Source organism: Furipterus horrens, unplaced genomic scaffold (genome assembly GCF_987537825.1).
Source record: "Furipterus horrens unplaced genomic scaffold, mFurHor1.1.pri manual_scaffold_10, whole genome shotgun sequence".
Classification (NCBI taxonomy): domain Eukaryota; kingdom Metazoa; phylum Chordata; class Mammalia; order Chiroptera; family Furipteridae; genus Furipterus; species Furipterus horrens.
The window spans coordinates 11,850,292-11,871,908 of NW_028327180.1; the positions used below are offsets into that span (position 1 = coordinate 11,850,292).

Below are 21,617 nucleotides of genomic sequence, written 5' to 3' on the forward strand. Positions count from 1 at the left end.
CGTCCTGGTTCGCGCAGAAAAGTATGACAAATGAAACATAAAATATCCATTGTCACCCGATGCTTACCTCCCGCAGGGGGATAATGAGGCTGCACAGGTTTTCCTCCTTGCTCATAAAGCAGATGTAGTTTGTGGACACAAACATTTGCCCCAAAATGTGCCTCTTGTTAAATGGAGTCCAGAGGGTGCAGTCCGTGTGGCCGTCTAATTTCTCATCCTTGGGCAGCCGGAAGAGGGCTCGGTACCTCTCACTCTTGGCTCTGGCGTCCAGGTCGCTGGAAGCAGTGACAATAACGCGCCTCACCAAAAGAAATGTTTCCGTGCCTCCTAAATAATGCAGCCATGGAGGTTCCCAGGCCCTTCTCGCCCTGCCTTCATCCTGCCGGACTCAGCCCTACCTTCTCAGCGTTCTGTTGGCGCTAATGCCAACCTACGACCCAGAAGCGTAATAAAATTATTTTGACACAGTCAGGTCCCTTGTGTAGTCATTGTATAATCAGTATATGTCAATGTTCAAGAATCTCAGGGAAACTAGACCTAGAGAGGAAAGTCATTCTTTTTCTAAAGGAATACAATAATTTCTTTCTGAAGAGATGATTACATTTCCACTTCTTCAGAGCCATTTGGGGCGGCCTTGTCTCCTACAAAAGTCCTAATGAGAATGCAAATGAGCCTCTGGAACCTGCTGGTGGCACAGTTCACCCTAAATAGACAACAAAAGGTCTGACATATAGGAACAGCCCACCTCACAGACACCTTGAGTCTCCGGCCTCAGCTGGGGTCCTCTGTTGACTGCTCTTGGCCCTGACTCCCCTGTCCTGTTCATCATACAGGCTGTTAAAACTACACCCATCAAGCTCTAGGTGACCTTAGCTTCTTGGTGGTCTACTTCCTGGCTTCCCAGACCAGAGGGCTAAGCAGGAGCTCTCTCCCTCTGTCACCAAAATTACCTCCACCCTCACTACCCTGACTTCCTTTCCCTGTTTCAAAAGCAGAGGTCTCTGCACACATAAACATCCAGTTCTATGCCCTGTAAGACATCATTTTCAAGTTATTTGTTTTCTTATACTTTTATCTCTAGGTGTACTTTCATGCCTCGTCCCTGCACCTACTCCTCACCTACACCTGTCCCAGCACCTACCTTCATTAACACACTCTACCCATTCCATCCTGTATAAATCTCCTATATTCTAAAAAGAGCAGTGCTCCTCCTGTACCCTTGGATTTCTTAAAAAAGCAGCTATACTTGCCTAATTCCCTTGCCTTCATTTGCTGTTTAACCCACTGCAGTAACCCTGTTTGTGCTCCACCACTCTAATGAACATGCCTTATATCACCAAAGACATCTTCACTGCCGTGACCTTTGTCAGGTTCCAACGACCGGCTGTAGGCCAGCAATTTCCAGTTCCATAGGCTACTGGTCCAATCTCCAACTAGCTGTCCTATGGGCAACTCAACTGGACAGGACAAAACTGAGCTCTCACATCCCCGGACCTGCTCGTCCCTCTCACTCCACATCTCAGTTTAGGGCAGTTCCACCCTTACGGTCACACTGCAGAGCGTCAGTGTTCCCCTCTTTCTAGCTCTACTCCCACATCCAGACTCCCAGGGCTCCCCTGTGCCCTGCCGCCTTCCAGATGTGCGATGGGCTTCCCACCCTCTGAGCTTCCCCATCATGTCATTCCTTCTGCTAGGAACAGCCATCTGCTGAATCTGAAGGCAGCATCTACTACCTCTGAGACTCCAGCTCCCAGCAGCCTCCTGGAGGCCTTGCCTACCCTTTGCCCCATCTCCCCATGTGTGTGCTCACAGCATGACACTCATGGGGCCAGAAGAGAGGGCCACATCTGCCCCGCTTACTGGGCACCTTTTCCACTTTTGTGTCTACACCCAGAAAAGCCTTCAGAACCCTTGAGCTGTTCAGAAAACGTCACATTTCATAAACAAAATGATGGTTTTCTTGTTTCTAAAGTCTTTAAGACTCAGCCTCTATCACCTACCGTTTAAGAGCAGACACTTTTTTAGGCGATTTCTTCTTCAGCTTGGGCAGAGACCTGTCTTGTTCAAATCCCTCGTTGTCCAAGAGTTGCCGCATGGCTATGTTGGCCAGCTGCTCCATTAACTTGAAGGTCTCATTGATGTTGAGAAAAACAGAGAAGAAATGTTCGCTGGACCGCGTGCTCACTTTGATCACATCAGGCAGGAGCAGCGTGGCATTCTTCTCGAGCTGAGTGATGTCCACCCACCGGATGACCAGCTTGGCTGAGCACAGGGAACAAGGCTTGGTCAACACCTGGCTCCTGAGAACCCCTCCGAGACCCTGCAACCTCACATCCCCAACTTTCAGGTGTGCTAAATGACCTTGGATTTGTGTGCCTGAATCTACTACTGTTTTCTTGTTAGTTATGGGACAGATTCAGACCACATAAGTTCTGAGTTCATAATTATTGTCAGTTTAAGTCCATGTCTACTAAATTAGTTATACCTTCGATGAATCTTTATTACTTGATGACATTTTTAATAAATATTGAACTGAAAATAATTCACTTGTTGAATAGTTAAAAGACAAAGCTGACCTAGTCATCACTATAGATTTATTTTTGGTATTTTGATGTGGTTTCTGAGTTCAGGGCAAACCTCAGTCGACTTTCCAAAGCTTCCCTCTGACATTTTGGACAGCTTACCTTCCCTGCCCATAAGAAAAGAATAAAAGCAAAGGTGGTTAATGCTGAGGTACATCCAGCCCTGCCGGGGGACCTTCCCCTTCCAGTAGCTGCAAGAGTAATAGTTGACAAGCTTCTCCTCCTCGGGCATCCCAAACAGCCTATGGAATTTCACGATGGCCTCCTTAAACTTCTCTGTGTCATCGTCTTCCTTGACATCATTGATTTTGTTATACTCAGCAATGATGCCCTAGCAGGGAGGAAACAAAGCACACACCAGGTATTACTATGACGACAGTTGCTTTTTTCTGTATGCTGTACATATTGAAATGGAAAGAAACAATTTCTAAGGCCAGAATTTTTTTTTTAATTGAAGAATTGTTTTCAAAGGCAACCCCCCCAACTCTAAGCCAATTAACAAGTAGCATTTTGGTACAAAAAGATTTTCAAAATAACAATGTAGATTTTACCATCTGTTCATTGGTACTACCATTTTATTAAGTTCACTTAGAACAGAACCCATAATTTTATTTTATAAATGAGGAAATGTAAAGATTTTGCTAATTCTCATGATTTTCCTAGCTTATCATCATGATAGTCATCCCAAAGGTCAATGTCTGCCTTTCTCAAAAATCAACAAAAATTTATCATGAATGGACAAGGAAGGAAAGACAGACTAGAAGGCATGTCACTGATACTTGGCCAAACACCTGCTGTCTCAGGGCATGAATAATACCAGGGAACCTAGACAAAAGAAACAAGCTACTGTTTAATCATTTTCGTAGCTTAAGAAGCCATTTCGTTGTTAGCCAATTCCTATATACTTCCTTGTAAAATGGCTTCTACATATATCTCTGGATAAAAAATGCTCCCTTGAATTCCACCTTTGACTTGGCAATCATCAAATCCCTCCCACCTCATCTTCATTTTCTCTGATCTCAAGGTAGCATTGAGCTTTCAGGCATGAAAGCTGGTTGGCCTCTTGGATTCTCCTTGACACGAGTGAACCCTCCACACAAGGACAGAAAATTACAGCTGCCTCATGCTTAGAATTCTTGCCTTTAGGCACTTACGCTTCCAGTACACCCCAGATGCTCCCTATAAATTTATCTTCCTAACACTTGTTTTTGACTGCAAAATTCTTATTATAAAAATCCTGAGTGGTTCCCTACTGCTACCAGTCTCAAATCCAAAATTCGAGAGCACCCACACTTTGGATCCACTAACAGGCTCTTACCTAAAGTCTGAATAAGGAGAATAAGGGAGGGAATGATGTGCTATAAACCAAATGATACCCATAAGTTTTGAGTAGAAAACATTAAGTGTAGACTCTCTATCCAAAGATCTACTCAATACCTGTTCTAGAATGATCACTGATATTTTAAAAAGGAAGTGTTCTTAAATATGAGATTTATGAGGACAGAGCGCTGGGAAACATCACTCTGCAACATTCTGGGGCCTAATACACTCATATAAACAGACCAGGCCTTGCCAACTACTTGCAACTAGTGAGGATAACAGTCCCCATAAAGCTACATTCCCAAATATTACAAAATGCTGCAATGTCCAAGCATAGGAGTGTGGCTGAATGATCTATGGTACATACACACATAATATGCAGCTTAAAAAAATAAAGAAATAAATGCAACATGGAATTAAAGGGAATAAAAAAAGGCCACAAAGGGGACCCACCGGTAAAACCCAAATACAATCTGTAACTAGTTAGCAATACCATGTCTGTGTTACTGATTTAGTATTGGTAAATGTACTGTGGTTATATACAATGTTAACATTTGGGGAAGCTGAGCATAGGGTCTATGGGAATTCTCTGCTTTATCTTTGCAGCTTTTCTGTAAATTGAAAATAATTTCAAAATAAAAAAGAGAACTATTAAAATTAACAACAACACATGAACCATCTCTATGGAGTGTTGTCAAGGAGTCATTAATTGAGAAAAAGCACATGCAAAGGAACATGTCTGTGAAGCCTCATGTGTAACAGTTAAAGAAATAAGAAAAATACATATACCTGATTATTTTTACAGGTTTTGTGTACGTTTTACATGATTTCCAATTGAAAAGTTTAAGAGCAAAGCAAAACACCCCCTACCTGTATTTTTCCTCTCACAAATGTGGTAATATCGTTCTCATTTTCAAAGATGGACAATGTCTGCAGTAGATTCTGCTCCAGCCATTCCCAGTGTTCGGTGATTTCTTTTCTGGAACCACCTGTATGAATGTAAAAATGATAATAATGAATGTCAGAATTTAAAAGATTCCTAAAAATTCATTGCCACCCAAGGAGCCTGTCACTCCCACAGCTCCGCCTGTAAATGCGCGCTCTCAGCCAGAGATACTTACGGAGGAAGAAACCCAGGGGTAAGGAGAGTAAGTCTTCACTAAACAGTCATCAGTAGGTTCTGCGACTTTAAGTGAAACAATGTATCGTGAAACCAGCTCTGCCACAGGCTAATTGACATAAACAAGAGTGAGGTTCCTACAGCGTGTCACCAGTGTCACAACGAGGTTACCCGAGGACCTGCTGTATTGTGTTTGGTCACCTCTGATGAGGTGGGTGAAGAAACTTTTGCGACACTTTGAGATTAGAAGGCAGCAACACTTCCCCCATCCACTCTCCTGGATTGAGAGTTCGGCGCTTCCCTTCTCTGTTCTCCCTCCTAGAACGTGCACCTCACAGGGCAATGAAGACCTTTGTCAGGACACTGGGTGACAGCAGTTAAGCTGCAACAGTGTGAGAGAGCTCTGGTAGGCCACCGGAGATCTGACGTCACCACCTCCTACGATGGGCAAAAAATGATCCCTGCTCCCTTTCAATTATGAACAAGATGTGAAAATGGATGATCGCTAGGGAATAGCAGTCTGGCTTGCGAGCACAGTTGCCTTGAAATGTAACGGGATGAGGTCATCCTCACAGCGGCCCACCAAGTCGCTACATGTGGGCTGGTAATAAGAAGCATAAGTCAACTCTCCCCGCCGTCTCCAAACTGAGACGCCCTAGCCTCGCTGCGCATATGGAGGGTGCTCTCAGATGAGGCAGTGCAGGCACTGGGGTGAATTCCCTTCTTTTTTTTGTCTTTTTCTAGGATTATTAATAACCTTGCAGGAAGAGTGTCTCATAAATCATTTACCATAGAGACAAATGATCTAGATATATCATAAATATGTATATCATAGCTAGAAACTGTATCACTGCAGAATTAAAGAATGATTTTGTGCTTCCACTGATTCACCCTTCAGGCAGCTCCTTAGATTTGCAAGTTATCTTTTTATTGGTTCCTTAAAAATGTCTCCTCTCGGTTCTTTGTTACCAGTAATTCGATATAGCTCAGAATCTCAGAGACACGTGGGAGACACAACTGTGCCTGCAATGACCCTCAGAACTGTGGGAGCAGACCTGAAATCTCTTCGAGAATGAGGGGTTTCAGACCCACTGAGTGAGGAGACGTGAAACCAAACTCCTGAGTGGGGAGGCGGCCCTGGGAAAACACTGAAGAACAGACTATCTGCGGTTCTTCCAGGGCGTTTTCCACTCATTCAGGCAACAGTCGGTGTTGTAAAAGCAATTGGTGACTGTGTCCTATGATGTCATAGCACGAGCTGGAACTCAGGAAACCTGGCCTCCTGCCCCTTCTGCCACCAGCCAGTTAGGTGACTTAAAATATTTTTCTTAAATCTTTCTCTGTCTCATATTCTTTACATTCAAAATGGAGACAAATGAAAAACAAACAAACAAAACCCTTACATATCTCAGAACAATGTGGTAAAAATTTCAAGGAATAATGTCTCCAGATCCACTGCAGAAAGTAGAAAAGAAAACACTTCTCAGATGCAAAGAACAATGGCTCTTTGGAATGCTTAAGGAATGAGTCATTTTGGAATTTGTCAGAAAGCTTCTGAACCTTTTAGGCTTAAAATTTTTAAATAGCCAGAGGAAAACGTCTGTTTATAAACAACAAAGGATTCAGTATGCTTTTAAACTTTTTTGATGATTATTAAAAAGAATTTTAAACATAGTGCACCCTTCCTTGTCTGTAAACTCACTACTGTTACCAGCTGTTAATGGCTGTGATACACATGTATAGTCCTGCCCAGAGCAAATTCCAGCCATGTGCCCTCCAACCCCACCATCCCAATCGTACTTGGTGGCACTGTCAGATACATGCACCTTAGGACAGAGGCCCTCCTGGGGACTCCCAGGACGGCTGCACTTCTGCAGACTCATTGGGCGCAGCTCCCAGGCTGGGGCAGTCTTGCTGTCACTGGTACCTCACCATGCCCTGGGCCCTTTGCCAGGAAGTCACACTGGGTACTTGACTTCAAAGTCCCTGTTCCACAGGTTGTGGAATCCAACCACACACAGTTCAATGTCACTATTCCTCCGTTGTCCCTGATGGAAAAGCCCATCAGCTACCCGTTCTAGGGCAGAACAGGTGTGCCTTCAGCTTTCCACAAGCTGCCTTCAGTTTTCTTTAATGCACATATCCATAGAAGTACATGCGCCACTCCCATTCCCTGGGTAGAGACGGTATTTGCATGCATGCGCTCATCCAACAAACACCTATCCGTAGCTCTCCTTTTTCATGGCGTCAGAGGAAGGTTGACATGGCTGATCTTTTACTGAAGTTCGGTCTTACTGTGCGCACTCTTTCCCTACCGATCACCTCCTCTGGCGCCCGGACCTCCTGCTCCCAACCCTCCCCCACTGTTCTCATCTCCACAATCCCCACCTCCCCCCACCCAGCACCACGTACACGGCGGGCTCTTTGCCCAACTTCTCGCTGCCTGAGCTACAACCCCCCACATTTCTGTCTTCAGTTCCCACCACTGGTCCCCCTCCTACCACAGCTGCTGTGCTGTCTCCCTTCTGTCCTCCATCTCCTATTGCTTCTCCCGTGCCTGTCAGTGTCACATGAAAAGGCGGGCCTTTCCGTTGTCACTGGCCACTCACTGCCCCCATGTGGAGGGCACGAACTGGGGATGCAAGAATCAGCGTCTGCAGGCCTTCCACTCGCGCAGCGTCCTCGGGGCGCTAGACTACCCAAGAGTCTGGCTACACCCTGACCTAAGAGTCCGAAGTTCCAGAAGACTGGGTTCTAGATAAGGAAGCACTGTGTGCACCATTATAGAAAATCCTTATCAGAAGGAACAGTCAACAGCTCTTTTTGTCCTTCTGTTTGTAACTCTTCCCCAGCTGTCCCAGAACACCTCTTTAGACAATGTCCTTGGAATTAGCTACATTTCTTCTATGAGTCCACATTTTCGATGAGGCTGTATAACACTTGTTACTATTAGAACCTTCTCGTTCTTCTAATGGGGACAGCTAAATGGGTTGCCTTTTACTTACATCTACTAAAGGCCAAGGAAGGCAAAGAACTGGGCTCTCTCCTGCCTCTGGTGCATTAAGTCCAAAACACCAACTGGGAGGGAAGACCTGCGGCTGTTTGGTTCTCTGGTGAACCTTGTACTGCAGGTGCAAACTTGTCAGTCAAATGATTCTTGAGGGAAAGGCAGAATTGTCAGAGTACGACCAGCTCAACAAAGTGGGCTGGACGAAGTCCTACAGTACAGCTTCCTTGATGTTCTTTATGGTGAAAAGTACCATTTACTGCACAAACAACTGAGCAAAATACAGTTCAGCAGGCTCCAACTGACGGCACAATGGCCTATCAGCCAAAGAGAGCGGTGGCTTCCTTTTGGGCAGTAGTGCAAAGAGTCATTACCTACGAAGGTTTCTGGCATCTGTTCCCAGTTAAAGGTCTCAATGCCACGGAAATGTAAAAAAATCAACTTCTTCAAACAAATCTGGATACAGACGGAAGCACAGGAAAATAATGTTTCACCAAATAACTTGCACCACCCCCCTTTTTTTTCTGTATGGTTCATATTGCCAAGGGCCAGGTGATTATTCTATGAGTGGTAAGGTAGGCTAGAGCCAAAAGATTCTACCTCCTCATGTTCCATGTTGCTCAGGCCTTGGGTAAGTCACATGACAATGATTTACCACTAAGACTACTGTTCTTCTACAGAAAGTGGTCTAGGTGAAGACATTGGTTCTAGACGTTCCCTTTAACTCAGTTTACTCCTACGGAAGATTCCGAAGACGTGCCACAGAACAAGGCTGTGGAATCCTCTGTATTGCACAGGGCAGTGAGTTAGACTCCCCACTTCTTTGCTGAAGCCTCTCCTACAGAAATGAGTCATGAACGTCAAGAAAATAAATAAAGCTTCCAAGATACTGTCCCACCAAATGCTAACTGTGTCGTCTATGAGAAAAAAACAACATTAAAATGACAAACCGAAAGGTTAGCATATCAAAGAGATCTCTAAGGTAGCAGCTTCCACTCTTAAAACCTTCTCAGGTGAGGGAGCTGGCAGTTTGGGCTTAAACAGAAATCAATAAGAAAGAGCAGCTCATGGGTGAAGGGGTCTTGCATGATGGCTGTCACTTCTGGGCGGTCTTCCACAGGAAATTCTCGAGCTGTGTCTATGGGCAATCAATAGACACAGAAGCTAAACCTGTTCTGGGTTTATTACAGTGAGATCATGCCGTTGCGACAGGCAGTACTTACTGTGGAAAGCAAAGTAACACTGTTTGTGGCATAAATTATGCCATCAGCATGTGTTGCCTAGTGCTCCTTCGCCTCAGCGCAACAAATCACTGAGGAATAATGCAGCGTTTGAGCTCTGGGCTCTCCGTCACGGGAGCACGCATAGGATCAGCTCTGTAGAACGGCAAAGTCCCAGAGTAGACTAAGGAGCAATAACGTCAGGAAACAGGGGAGACGCAGTTAGGGCTGAGGGGGTAAAAAAACAAGAGGAGTCCCAGAGGCACAACCCAGCTGTGACGTCCCCATCCATGGACACTGACTAAGGAAGTCCAGGAGCTGAGACCACCCAGGGGAGATCAGAGCAGCTCCAGCCTCCAGAGGATCTCGAAAGCCTCTGGGCACAAGTGATGGACAGCAAGTGACAATGTGTCAAAGCATCCCTTCCACACCCTCTTGGAGCTGAGTGTTTTAGGGGCCCCGCCTGATTTCTAATTTCCTTTCTTGTTACGCCCTCACTTGCGGGCTACACTGTCTGCTTTAACACTGTTCCAGACGGTTTGCCATCTAAATGTAATCCTTTCCCAGCCAACCCGCACGGGGCACTTCCCCTTGTCCAGCAGCAACTGAGTGTTTCACTTTGTACTGAATGAACCATGCCCACCGCGCAGAGGGCTGGAACGTGATCTTCCTCCGCCCGACTACACGGCTAGGCTAAGTCTGTCTTGTTAGGGGTCCCAGCTTCCCTCTGCCTTTACCCCCTCCCTCCCGCCCCAACCCCCAACCTTCACTCCTAGGTGGTTTTCTCCACGCCTTGAACCCTGATGTCACCCCATTCACTCACCAGGATGCACAATGACTGATAGATCCCATTGCTTCTCATGGGGCTGTTTGCATAGCAACCAGCATGACTTTAAAGGGATACGAGCATAATTTCGGGTGCTACAGAATCCTTGAGGAAGCATTACTAGGGCACTGGCACCCTCCAGCAGCCTGAGATCACAGCCAGGTAACTCCCCCTACCTTTGTAGAAGGCAACCAAGATTCGTGGATTTAGTTGGGAGCCCCACAATCAAATGGCATTATATGGTACTTGTTCCCACTGGGCTGCAATTGAGTACTTACTCTTGTTCTCAAGAGTAGAGACCGGATCTAATTACCTTTATATCTTTAGATCCTAGCACAGCACTTCCTATCAAGCAGAGATCAACTTAAAAACTGAATAAAGTCAACTAAAAGAGCTCCCAATGGCCAAAGGTAGAATGATGTGAGCAACAAAATACATAAAGTAGTGTTAGAACCACCCCCCAAAGTACAGGATACATATTCATGTTTCCATAGTGATAAAAATAATTGAATAAATTTAAACTCCTCACTCTTTAAGTGTGGGCTGTGCACAGTGAGTTCCTTGCAAAGAGGAAGTTAAACACAGGTGCGCCACTACCTCCCACTTGCCCCTTGTAAGCTGACCTTGGAGGCTTTGTGCCCCAGAGGGTGTCACTACCGATGGAGGACGCCACAGGATCCAAATAAGACTTCATCAGAATGAGAAAGAAACCTTTCTGGTGTTAAGCCCTTGAGATTTGGGGGTTCACCTGTTGAAATGGCTACGGTGACCTACCCTAAAATACCAAGTGACTGCATTCCACAAATAAAAGTTCCTTCCCTTCTGGGAAAACATTGTTAATGGTCACATTTCTCTGTTATTTCCAAATACTGCTACTTACCACAGGCGATGGTCCAATAGACCAACGAGTCTGGCGTCTGGTACAGAATTCGGTAGGGAGCGACCCGGGCACTGGAGTCCAGCACAACGTCAAGGGTACCCACCAGGAGGCCTAGGGGCAGGAAGGAGGGAGAGATGCGTAAGGGTGTCCTCAGTGCATTCCCATTCCAGAAGCGGGGTGGGGACTTGACTTTGACTTTCACTTTGACGGCATGTTTACGAAGGACGGCCTTGGGATGGAACCGATGGTGCCCAAGGTGGGGAGGGGAGGGCTGAAGGTCCCCAGCCTCCCTTGCTTGGCCACTGTGGAAAATAAACAGCACAGCAGAGAGCACCAAGCTCGGCGCCTGGCCCCTAGCGGGCTTTTCATGAAGTTCTGCTACATCTGAACAGGTTTTTCGGGAACTGTCACCACCGGTATCTCTGGATGTGTCCTGTTGAGGGTTGGTTCTGACCATACCGAATGATATGCACAATACTACTGCAATGCACCTCCCTCTGGCTGGCAGTCTGGGGTCATGGAGAGAGCTATGGACGAGTCAACTAGAGTTCAGGAGAGCTCAGTTCCGGCTCAGACTTGGTTACAACCAGTTCCGTCATGTGGACAGGCCCTTGAACTTCTCGTTGCTTTCACTGCCTCAGTTGCAAAGTGACTGTAACAGCTCTTGCCCTCCGGAACCAGAGTTATTAATCAGGAACCCTAAAGGAGGTTAACATGGGGAAGTCCTACAGTTGTCCTTGGTCTTTGTCCAAGGACAGGAATCCATTTAGGTTTACTCCAAACCAGCGGGACCATTAGCTGACCTAAGCACATCAGGGAAAACAAACTTGGGCTGAAGTGGGAGCTAATTCATGGGTTTGCTCTGGACTGTATGAAGTACATTCAAAATAAAAAAAATTTAAAGCCTGCAGAGGTTTCCAAGAGATAAGATTTCCACATAATGCCACACACAATGCACACGTGTACATTTCCATTTTCTCTACTGTGACTCAGATGTGCTGCAAAGACCTCTAATAACTTTTCAGTTACGTGCGGATGGAAAAGCATGTTAATAGGGAAAGCAAGAGAGTGCCAGCTAAGCTGGACTCCCTTCTATGTCAATTAGAAATACACATGCATCACCCGTGTTAACTGAATGTGTATAATACTTCCCTCTTCTTCAATCAAAAGAAGAAATAAGATGCCCCTAATACAGGAAGTATCACATATGTTGGTCCTAAGATGCACAGACTTCAGTCTGGGGTCACGGCAGTGCAGCTGAGGATTAGCTTACACAATTCAATGAGCCTCTGACAGTGTCCTGGGAGATAAAGATCATCCAAGGGCAAATGCAGCTCTCTGGGCAGAGCAGCTGACAGAGGCAGACCTGGTTGCAGAATTCTCCACTCTTGACTCCGCCACCGCCCAACTTTCAAAGCCAGCCTCCCCAACTCAGTTTATCCATCTGTCATGTCTCACTAGACTTCTGCACTCTGTAACAGCAAGGGGGGAAGACCTCCGAAAAGGTCCAGTCAACCCACACATCTTGATCACCACAAATGGCCCCCACTAAAGTCCATCTTCAGGGCCTCCCAGCCAAGATGGTGATGTAAGTAAACATGGTACACGCATCCTCCCACAACCACAACCAAACTACGGAACAGCCATCATTGGGAACCGCCTGACATGTCGCTGCAGTCCTATGATTAAGGATATAATGAAGAAGCCACGTGGAGACTGTGGAGGGGTGGACACTCAGAGCAGGCTGGTCCCACACCCACACCCAAGCCCGGGCCTTTGCTTGGAGCACAGTAAATTCTGAAGACGTTTGATGAATGGAGAAGTTAGCTATTATTTGTCAGTAACCGTTGGCAGTCAATATTTATTTAATTAGTTCAAGTGTATAGAAACATCGTTAAACATATAACTTACGAAATCTCCCTAATAAGTCTAGTACTCACGAGGCACCACACGTAGTTACTACAATATTATTGACTATTCCCTCTGCTGTACTCTACTATCTCCGGGACTATTCTGTAACTACCAATTTGTAGAAGTTAGGTAATTTTTAAAAACCTAAATATTTTATCTCTGTGCTGCCTAACCTCCATGAATACAAGAAGTCAAGACTTTGGGAAAAAGAAAGTATTCCTCCTCCACCCTCTGTGCAAACAAAGCCCCAGAGATAGGAAATTTGGTTAAGAGACTCCAAAAAAAGGCAGCAATCAGGATTTTCTTATAAGTCTTATTACTGATACATCTGAAACGGCTGTCAAAATACTGAACCTTGCACCATTCCCACACAAAGTGTTGTTTTAGCAGCTGTTCTAGGCAGCTATTTCGGGTGTTAAACAATCTTTGATTGCCAGAGATCACTAACGAGAAAGCACTCTTCAAAAGCACTCTTTTCCGCATCTCCCTATTTCATTAGTTCATGGCATCTTGCAACAAAAAAGTGCTGTTTTTTCAAGAAGATTCAGAAAACACTCTGCAAAATCATACAGTCTGACTTCCCCCTGACTGGGGGCACCAGAATGTGTGATGCAGATGGAGTCACATCTCCCCTCCTGAGTGGCATCCCTCGGGGTGGGGTGGGGGGGCAGGGAGATGTCAGGAGAAGGCTGGACACATAGCAATGCGCCCATGACAAAGACCAACCCAGCTACTGATGATCTTGGAGAATTCGGGCTAAACTGGACAGAATCCTAAAGATCTCTTGACCTCCCTCTTCCGTCAGCCTTGCAGCCAGTGGGAGACGAAGCCAGGGTGGTCTGGACAGTGGACTTGGGCTTGGCCTTGGCCCAGAACTGGACATGGAAACAATAATAGTAGCTACTCAGACTGCTCGGTTAGATACTAAGCACTATTGTTTAATGCAATAAACAAAACCACAGAGAACTATAAGGAATTACAAAACACATGTACCAACACTCTGACTCAAACAGTTGGCCTTACGTCCCCATGTGCCTCCTCTTCAATCCTATTTCCCTCTTTCCATTTGTTACAGAGCGAAAGGGGCTTCTTCCACGTGGCCCCTTGGTGTAAAACCCAACAACTAGTGTTGAGGAAAACAGGTCTTTATTTACAATATTCCAACCTGGGGAGGGCAGTGAGCACTTCAGCTCAGAGCCCGTTCTCCCACAGGACCCAGCACTTCCCTTGCCCTCTAAAAGGCTAGAAGCCAAAAACATGCCCAGAAGTTCCCCATCCCTTATCTGTCAGGTCACTCCTTCAGGATCTGGGGTACGATGTCATCAGCTTCCATATAACCGTTCAGCAAAACATGTGCCATGTTGCACTGGATCACGCATGGTTCTCTCTCTGCCCCTTCAAAGCCGCATGGATCTCTTTCCTTCTAAAACCACATGTTGCTCTCTTTCTATGTGAAAACTGCGCAGATTTTTCTCTCCTCTACCTCCTTGCAAACTGCGTGGAACTCTCTAAAATGACTGCCACCTTATTTTTAAATCCCTGATCGTGGCCTGTGACACAGTGGGTGTGGTAACCAGTTCTGACCATTCACAGACCCTTGCGCAGGCCCTGTATGCTCTTTCCTCACCATTCTATGGTCAAAACCCCTCCCATCTCCTTGGTGCCTTGGAAAAACCAAAGCCGTCTGCATAACTAAGACACTAGCTTCCAGCCATAGATAGGCAAAGGCATCTCGAAAGCTGTCCCCTTCCCCCATTCCCACGCCGCAGGCTCTGGGGATTTGGGAGGCCCTGCTCTGTAACACATTCACCATTCTCAAGTTGTTCTGTATTCTTCCCATCGAGGTCCTTTATCCTTGAATTGCCTCATGCGTGTGTATACAAATGTAGATTTAATACTGATGTGTATTTTAAAACTTACATTAATGATAAAGAGCAGATATTGTTCTGCAACCTATTTTTCTTACCCAATTAATAAGTGTGCACAATGTACCCAGGCTGTTACTTATAATATGTCTGATTTATTCATTTTAAATGCTGTATAATATTTCACAGTATAAATATACCCTAACTTATCCATTTTTCTAATAAAGGACATTTGGGTTTATCTCTAATTATTTTCTTTATAACTGGTGCTTAAGCAAGTGAGCACATTTCTTTAGACTAGAATGAGTGGGTCTCAGGGTAAGCACATTTTTAAACTTTATTAGATATGACAAACTTAAGTCTCCAAAGTGACTGTGGAAACTGACATTCTTACAAGGCAAGTGAGAGAATATCTGTTTCTCCATGTCTCCAACACTTAGTAGTATCAATTCTTTTTCCCATTTTTTGCTGGTCTCAAGGGTGAGGAAAGTTATCTATTTGTTGTTTAAATCTGCATTCCTCTATAATTATTCACGAGTTTGAGTACCTATTTCCTGTTTATTGGCCATTCCAGTTTCCTGTGCTGTGAGTTAATCTTTCGTTTTGTACTTGATTGGAAATGTCCTGTCTTTTTTCTCTTTCTGGCAAATGTCTATTTCCCTCAATATCAAGGTCAAGGTCACCTAATGCACTTTTTTTCTACTTTATTCCAACACTCTCCCCATCCTCTCAACACCCAAACTCCCAATCTCCTATCAATTAACTGCTCCCCTCCCTGTGATCCACCAGCCACCTTGCACTTTATATTATAACTATCATATTGTTTCCTTCTGGGAAAAAACAGTGCAATTTCCTCCCCTCAGTCTATGAGCTCCTTGAGGGCAGACACAGCTTATTCATCTCTGTACCATGGTACCCAATATATTAAGTTCTAGCAAATTGGCTTTAAATATTAAAATTGTGTAGGAACCTTGCGGTGCATGGAGACAAAGGCGCGAGAAGGCTGGAAAACCCACCGCAGAGACTCGCAGCTAATTCAGGCCAAACTCATCTCTGAAACTTCGCATTGTGGGAAATTAACTTCTCTCGTTTCAGAAGTCATTTGTCAGTTTTTAAAATGAATACTGAGATTTATATTCGGTTGGATCAAAGGCAGAGAGATTTAGGGAAAGCCTAATCTTTTTTATTCTTTTACTTTGGGACACAGTCCAGCAATAAGCAATTGTCAAAAAAATAAATAAAAAATAAAAACAAGAAAACCCAAAGATTTAATTAAGCCATTTAAAGTCTTACGTCTAACACATGGACCTTATAAACACCAGAGGGCCAGGTGGGGGGATCAGGGCAACTGTCTTGTGGGCACAGCCGTGAGGGAGTGCTGGGGTTGCCATCTGGGGACTGCTGGCTACAAGGAGGAGACCAGTCCCAACAGTGGGATTCTACCTTCTTCGGTGCAGAACGGACTGCGAGCATTTTTCTTTTTCTAACGATGGCATGTTCTCCAACCCTCTAACGTATTTCTGTAAAAATGGTTTCTCAACCGTTACGGCCTAAACAGGCCAACCATAACACTTTTCCTTCTGTAGCATTTCAAACTATTTGTTGATCACAGGGTCTTTGGGATTCATGCTTCTTCTATAAGACCCAGCTGGATAGGGCTCAAAAGGAGAGAAAGAAGCCATGACGTTCCCTTCTATTCCATCCCCAAAACATATGCACAGGCTGGGCTGGGGCTAGGCAAACAGAAGATTGAAATCGGAAGAACATTCTGTCTGCTGTGTTTTTGTCATGTCGGCAGCTGTCCGTCTCGAGAGACGATGGTGTAGCTTCTCAAGAGTCTATCTGCACCGCTGAGAATGGCTGTGCAGTCCGACTCGGGAGTGACACGGTATCTGTCTCCTCCCATGTTGAATCGACATCTTGCGATGACGCTGGAGTGTCCTCTCCAGTGAAGCTGAAGCTACAGAGCCTGGGCAGGGTGATATGGAGGGTCTGCTGTTGCCCATGCAGCAGACCCCCCCTCTCTTCGCAGCTGAAGGGTCCAAGGGAAAGACGGAGTCAATACAGCTTGGCCTCAGGTGCGCCGCAGGAGTTGCCGGTGTTGACTACAACGTCAAACCGCCTTAGGGACTCCGGCTCCGGATTTTCTGTCGGGGTTTACTCCCTTAGCCTTTCCCCTGAAGAGGTATGCCGCAAGGCAGCGGAGGTTTTTTGGAGTCAGAGTTTCCTTCTCTGATGTGCCCTGACTGGAAGATCGAACCAGCGACACTTAGCTCGCACCTGAAACTAACATAAAATAATATTGAATGTCAACTGACTCCATGAATTATCAGCTGTGTGTCGGCTTGGCCAAATTTCTTCACTTCTCTGTGCCTCAGTTACCTTATCTTGAGCTGCCATAACAAAATACCATAAACTAGGGAGCTTAAACAACCGGAATTTGTTTCTCGGTTCCGGAGGCTGGGAGTCTAAGACCAGGGTAGCAGCGTGATTGGGTCCTGGTGAGAGACCGAGACACGGCTGTGTCCTCACATGGCAGAGAGAGCAAGCCTTTTGTCATGTAGCCAATTAGTATGTGCCGCTCAAATCTCCCAGGGCCCTAGAAGGCCAGTCCAGGAGCTGCTCCCACTCACCCCATGGGCCAGTCTCTTAAAGGCACATGCACTTCCCCCTGCAAAAAGGGAGGGCAGCTGGAATTGATTTTTCCTTCTCTTTGGGCCAGTGTCTGAGAAAGAATCATTAAGATATTTTCTCTCTACCTGACCTTAGAGACCCCTCCCCCCCCTTAGGACCAGCTACATCAATTACAAGGCCCCATACAAAATGAAAATGTAGGTCCTCCTGCTCAAAAATTCTTAAGAATTTCAAGACAGCCACAGAGCATTAAACTAAGTCTGGGACCTTTCTAGAAAGTGCAGGTCCCTGTACAACAGGACAGGCCACATACTCAGCAGGCCGACCTTGACCCCAGCAGTGCCACGGTGACTCCATCCTCACAGACAAGCCATTGTTTTCAGACCTCTGTCAGGGATTGAAGTCTGCTCTGAAACAGACCAGCAAGGACAATAGACTGAATTTATTCAAAAAACACTCTAGGCACCTGTGTGATCCAATTCAGCAAAAAGCCCTCCTCGGGAGGAGGAAGGTAGATACGATTTTGTTACATTTACTGCTGCTGCCATGTAAGCAACAGGAAGGTATGATGCTGATCTTATCTCTATAGGTGGGTCTGAAATCAGAAACTGACAGCTCAGGGTCAGCCAAAGGTGGGAGGAGCCCTGGTGGCTCTGTGGGAGTAGTGAGACCCCCCACCTTCCCCCAGGGAAACCTGGACACCCTTGGGCCCCCTCTTGTAGGGAACTGTTTTGTGTGGTATTGGGAACTGTAGCCTCGCTGTGAGCTAGGCCTTGCGAAAGGCCTATAAGTCTCAACTGGAAAACTGGGGAAGCTAAAGGCAGGCATCACTCGATAATTGCACTGGGGGTCCCTGTGGGAAATCAGGCTTAAAGAATGTATATGATGCTTTGAATTTGCTCTCACCTGGTGATCCTCTGGTGACAGAGAATCCAGTGGACCTTGACTTAAGCAATCACTGTGCTCCTTCCATTGTTATCCATAATCCCTAGAAGTTAATAGTAACCAAAGCATTTGGGGTTAATTGGTGATTTATGTATCCTGACTGTATACCCCTATACATGCCCTTCTCAATAAAAGGCATGAGGAAAGGGAGTTTGGGGCTTTTCTCCTCTAGAGAGAACTGCCACCTCTCTTCCTCCCAGACAGAAATCAGTGTCTGGTCTCTTTCTCCTCATCTGCAATCCCAAAACCTCTGCAGGACAGAGAGCTTCCACTGAGCTGGGGTGTGTACCCACACCCTCTGTCAGGCAGAATCTCCAGAAGCCACAAACTGCCCACAGCTGGCTGCCAGCCCTTCTAATTCACAGAACCGTATCCACAATGAAATAACACTATGAAATAGAAAGAATTATGAACTTAAAATTACATTTAGGAAATGACCTAGAATGTCTAAGTGAATTACAGATATCTCTGTAAGGACACTTAGACACTTAGAATCATGTCCTCAAATAATTATTTACTGACATGGCAAAATGCATCTAGTATGTTATGTGAAAAATGCACAAAACTATAATTTTAGTTCTATATGATCCCAATCTGTCAAAAATGTAAATATAATATAGCTGTATTAAAATTAGAACATATGTATTGTTTTTAAAGCTTATGAAAGTTAACATATGGTGTATCCCCAATGATTGGTGTATCCAAAAATCCAAAATGTAAAAAATTGTTCATTTTAATTTTCTTCTGTGTTTTCAAATATTTCTCAAATGGACATTCAATCTTCTACCTTGTGCTTTCTCTGCTCAGAGAGAGATCATGCCATGAAGTAAATAGATGGTTATTGTGTTTACATTAAAGCTGATACTTCGTTTCAGATAACCACAGGGTTAGTAAAACCAGCGTGGACAAGGAGAGAAGAGGGCAGAAATGTGCAGGGTGGACAAGAGACCCACAGGGTCTGCAGGAGCTGGGCGGGAGGGGAGGAGCCAACTCCCTAGGCTGTTTTGCTTCCTGTTGGCTTCCTGGGCCTTGTTCCAATTCCCATGAATCTTGGCCACAAAAGCAGGTCCTTGAGGCCCCGCGAGTTTCTGTTCCTTGCAACCCAAAAGCACCCAGTTAACATCCTAACTAACCCCCTTGGCTCCATCTAAGAGGGTCTCTGAGTAAACACCCGCTTTTGTAGGACAGGGAAACAAGTGTTATATAACGAAGCGTCAAGGAATTAACAACAGTTTAATAATATGCTTCCCAGCCTTGCATCCCGTATTCCAGAAGAGCTATAAATAGTGACTGCAGAAGTGTAATTAAAACAACCATGCTATTTGCAGGGGAGAAATTGAGTGGCAGCCCGGCTGAATTACTGGGAGTCTTGCCTGACCTGACACCACTTTGAGGGCATGAAGCTCCCCTTGCACCTCCTCTTCAGAAGAATCTCAGTTCTAGCTCAGCCCTGAGTCTCCCCAGATCATTAACTAAGGCGCATTTCACAGAGACGGTCCAGTTTGCAAGAGATCAAGTGAGAGCAACCTTCCCCTAAGGTCCAGATAAAGTCTCTAAAGGGAAAACTGAGCTGGGAAGACCTGCAAATAAAGAGAAGTCATGGCACCAACAAGTGTAGGTCACCAAACAAGAGGCCAAAGATGGTTTGACTGCAAAGTCAGGTGCACAGTGGCAGGTAAGGGCCTTATTTTGTCAGCTGTCTATGACAACGTGAAGTGTTTCTCGATATATGTAAACCACCTGCAAACACAGATGAGTCCCTTATGGACCACATTAGTTCCAATTGAGATTTCCTAAAAAATAGTTCAGGGATGGTCTCGAAAGAACTTAAAAAATATCAATGATGGATGGAGGAAAGGATCACTGGTAATAATAACACAAGCAGTACACGAGGGCGGGGCCAGCCTCTTCCAAGATTCTCGTGCTATAAACAATGCTGTGAACAGCAGACGGCGAGCTGATGAGCACCAACACTCTGACAGCAGCACAGACGCGGAGCCTTTCCCTTAGAGACGGATGATCAAAGATGAAATACGCGGCAAATTATTTCTATACCATTATTTTACTAACCAGTGGGAGACATACAGCTAATGAAAGTCTTGGTGTATTTCTGCACCTTGAATTACATCTTCTACATCTAGCTCCTTAATCTCTAAGGAAAATAGCGCATACACATACATGTGTATACATATTACAACACACACACCATGTTCATTTAAACTCTGGGTATGGTAGCGAGGGCTCTAAAAAAGCCCTCATGTTTTGGTTTCTCTCTCTGGATGTAATGAAACACAATGATGCAACAAACGATGAGGTGACATTGTATTTTAAAACTTTTAAAAAAGACAATCACATGCAAGAATTCCTTGTATGCCAACCAATAGTCCCTTGGAATAAACATCCGAGTTTCACGGTCTCCCTCAGATTCTGCTAGGCCACCCCAAACAGCATCTGTTCTCTGAATCCAGAAAACACAGACAGTTGCCCCAACTGTTCTTTCTGTAATTTAAGGCTGGGGGAGGGGAGAAGAGAAAAAGCCTGCGTTGCTGTTGTGGAAGTTTGCAGTGACAGAACAATATTGAGGCTGCTTCCACGCACTGCACAGGCCACTGAGTTTGATTGACAGCCACCACATAAAGGATTCAAGAAAGACAATGATCTTTCCTTCCTGGCTAACTCACCCTCCCTCACCCGCTTACACACCACTCCCCTTTTCCCATGTGACAATATCTCATTCGTGGCTATCAAACCAATTTCCCAAAAGCATGTCAGCTGTCACCACCCTGGGCACCGCCGCTGAGGCGGCCACTCCCAGGGCGGGCGGGGGCGGCACGGGGCCTCTCACCCAGCACGTCCCCGCTTCAGTTTTCCCTTTGCTGGCCCACAGACAGGGCCGCTGGGAAACCTAGAACGCAGATCAATCAGGAAAACAGATTCTTTCCCCAGCTCCCCAGGGCATGAAGATCAGGCAGTTGGGAGAGGCGTGTGTCTCAGACCCTCAAGGTTTGCACCGGGTGTGGAGGGCGCTGTGCAGTCCGTGCAAGAGGCTGGAAAGTGGGGCTCCAGGGGTTCCCAGGTGCCCACCCCCTAACTCTCTGCACCCATTAGGGCCCCCACTGCCCAGTGGTGCCAGGAGAGGGTGGCCAGTGCAGCAGCATACAGATTCCTTGGTCCCCAGGGCAGCTGGGGGGCCTCGCCCCGTGGGCCCTGCAGATACTACCACCTTCAAGTGTGCTGATGAGAAAATGGGTGGAAAGCTCTGGATTAGACTGAACAGAGCACAGAAAGCCTTTCAAATAATAGCATG

At 45.7% G+C, this 21,617-nt stretch overlaps 1 protein-coding gene across 1 annotated transcript in view; it reads right to left on the reverse strand.

Moving 5' to 3' along the window:
- Nucleotides 1–21,617, reverse strand: part of TBC1D9 (TBC1 domain family member 9) — a 74,348-nt gene that overhangs the window by 27,884 nt on the left and 24,847 nt on the right. The window contains exons 2-6 of the mRNA XM_090289947.1: nucleotides 10,956–11,066; nucleotides 4,773–4,891; nucleotides 2,685–2,913; nucleotides 2,001–2,262; nucleotides 68–275 (exon numbers count right to left, since the gene is read on the reverse strand). Of these exons, the coding sequence (XP_090146073.1) occupies nucleotides 68–275; nucleotides 2,001–2,262; nucleotides 2,685–2,913; nucleotides 4,773–4,891; nucleotides 10,956–11,066 (929 nt within the window). The remainder of the gene's footprint in view (nucleotides 1–67; nucleotides 276–2,000; nucleotides 2,263–2,684; nucleotides 2,914–4,772; nucleotides 4,892–10,955; nucleotides 11,067–21,617) is intronic.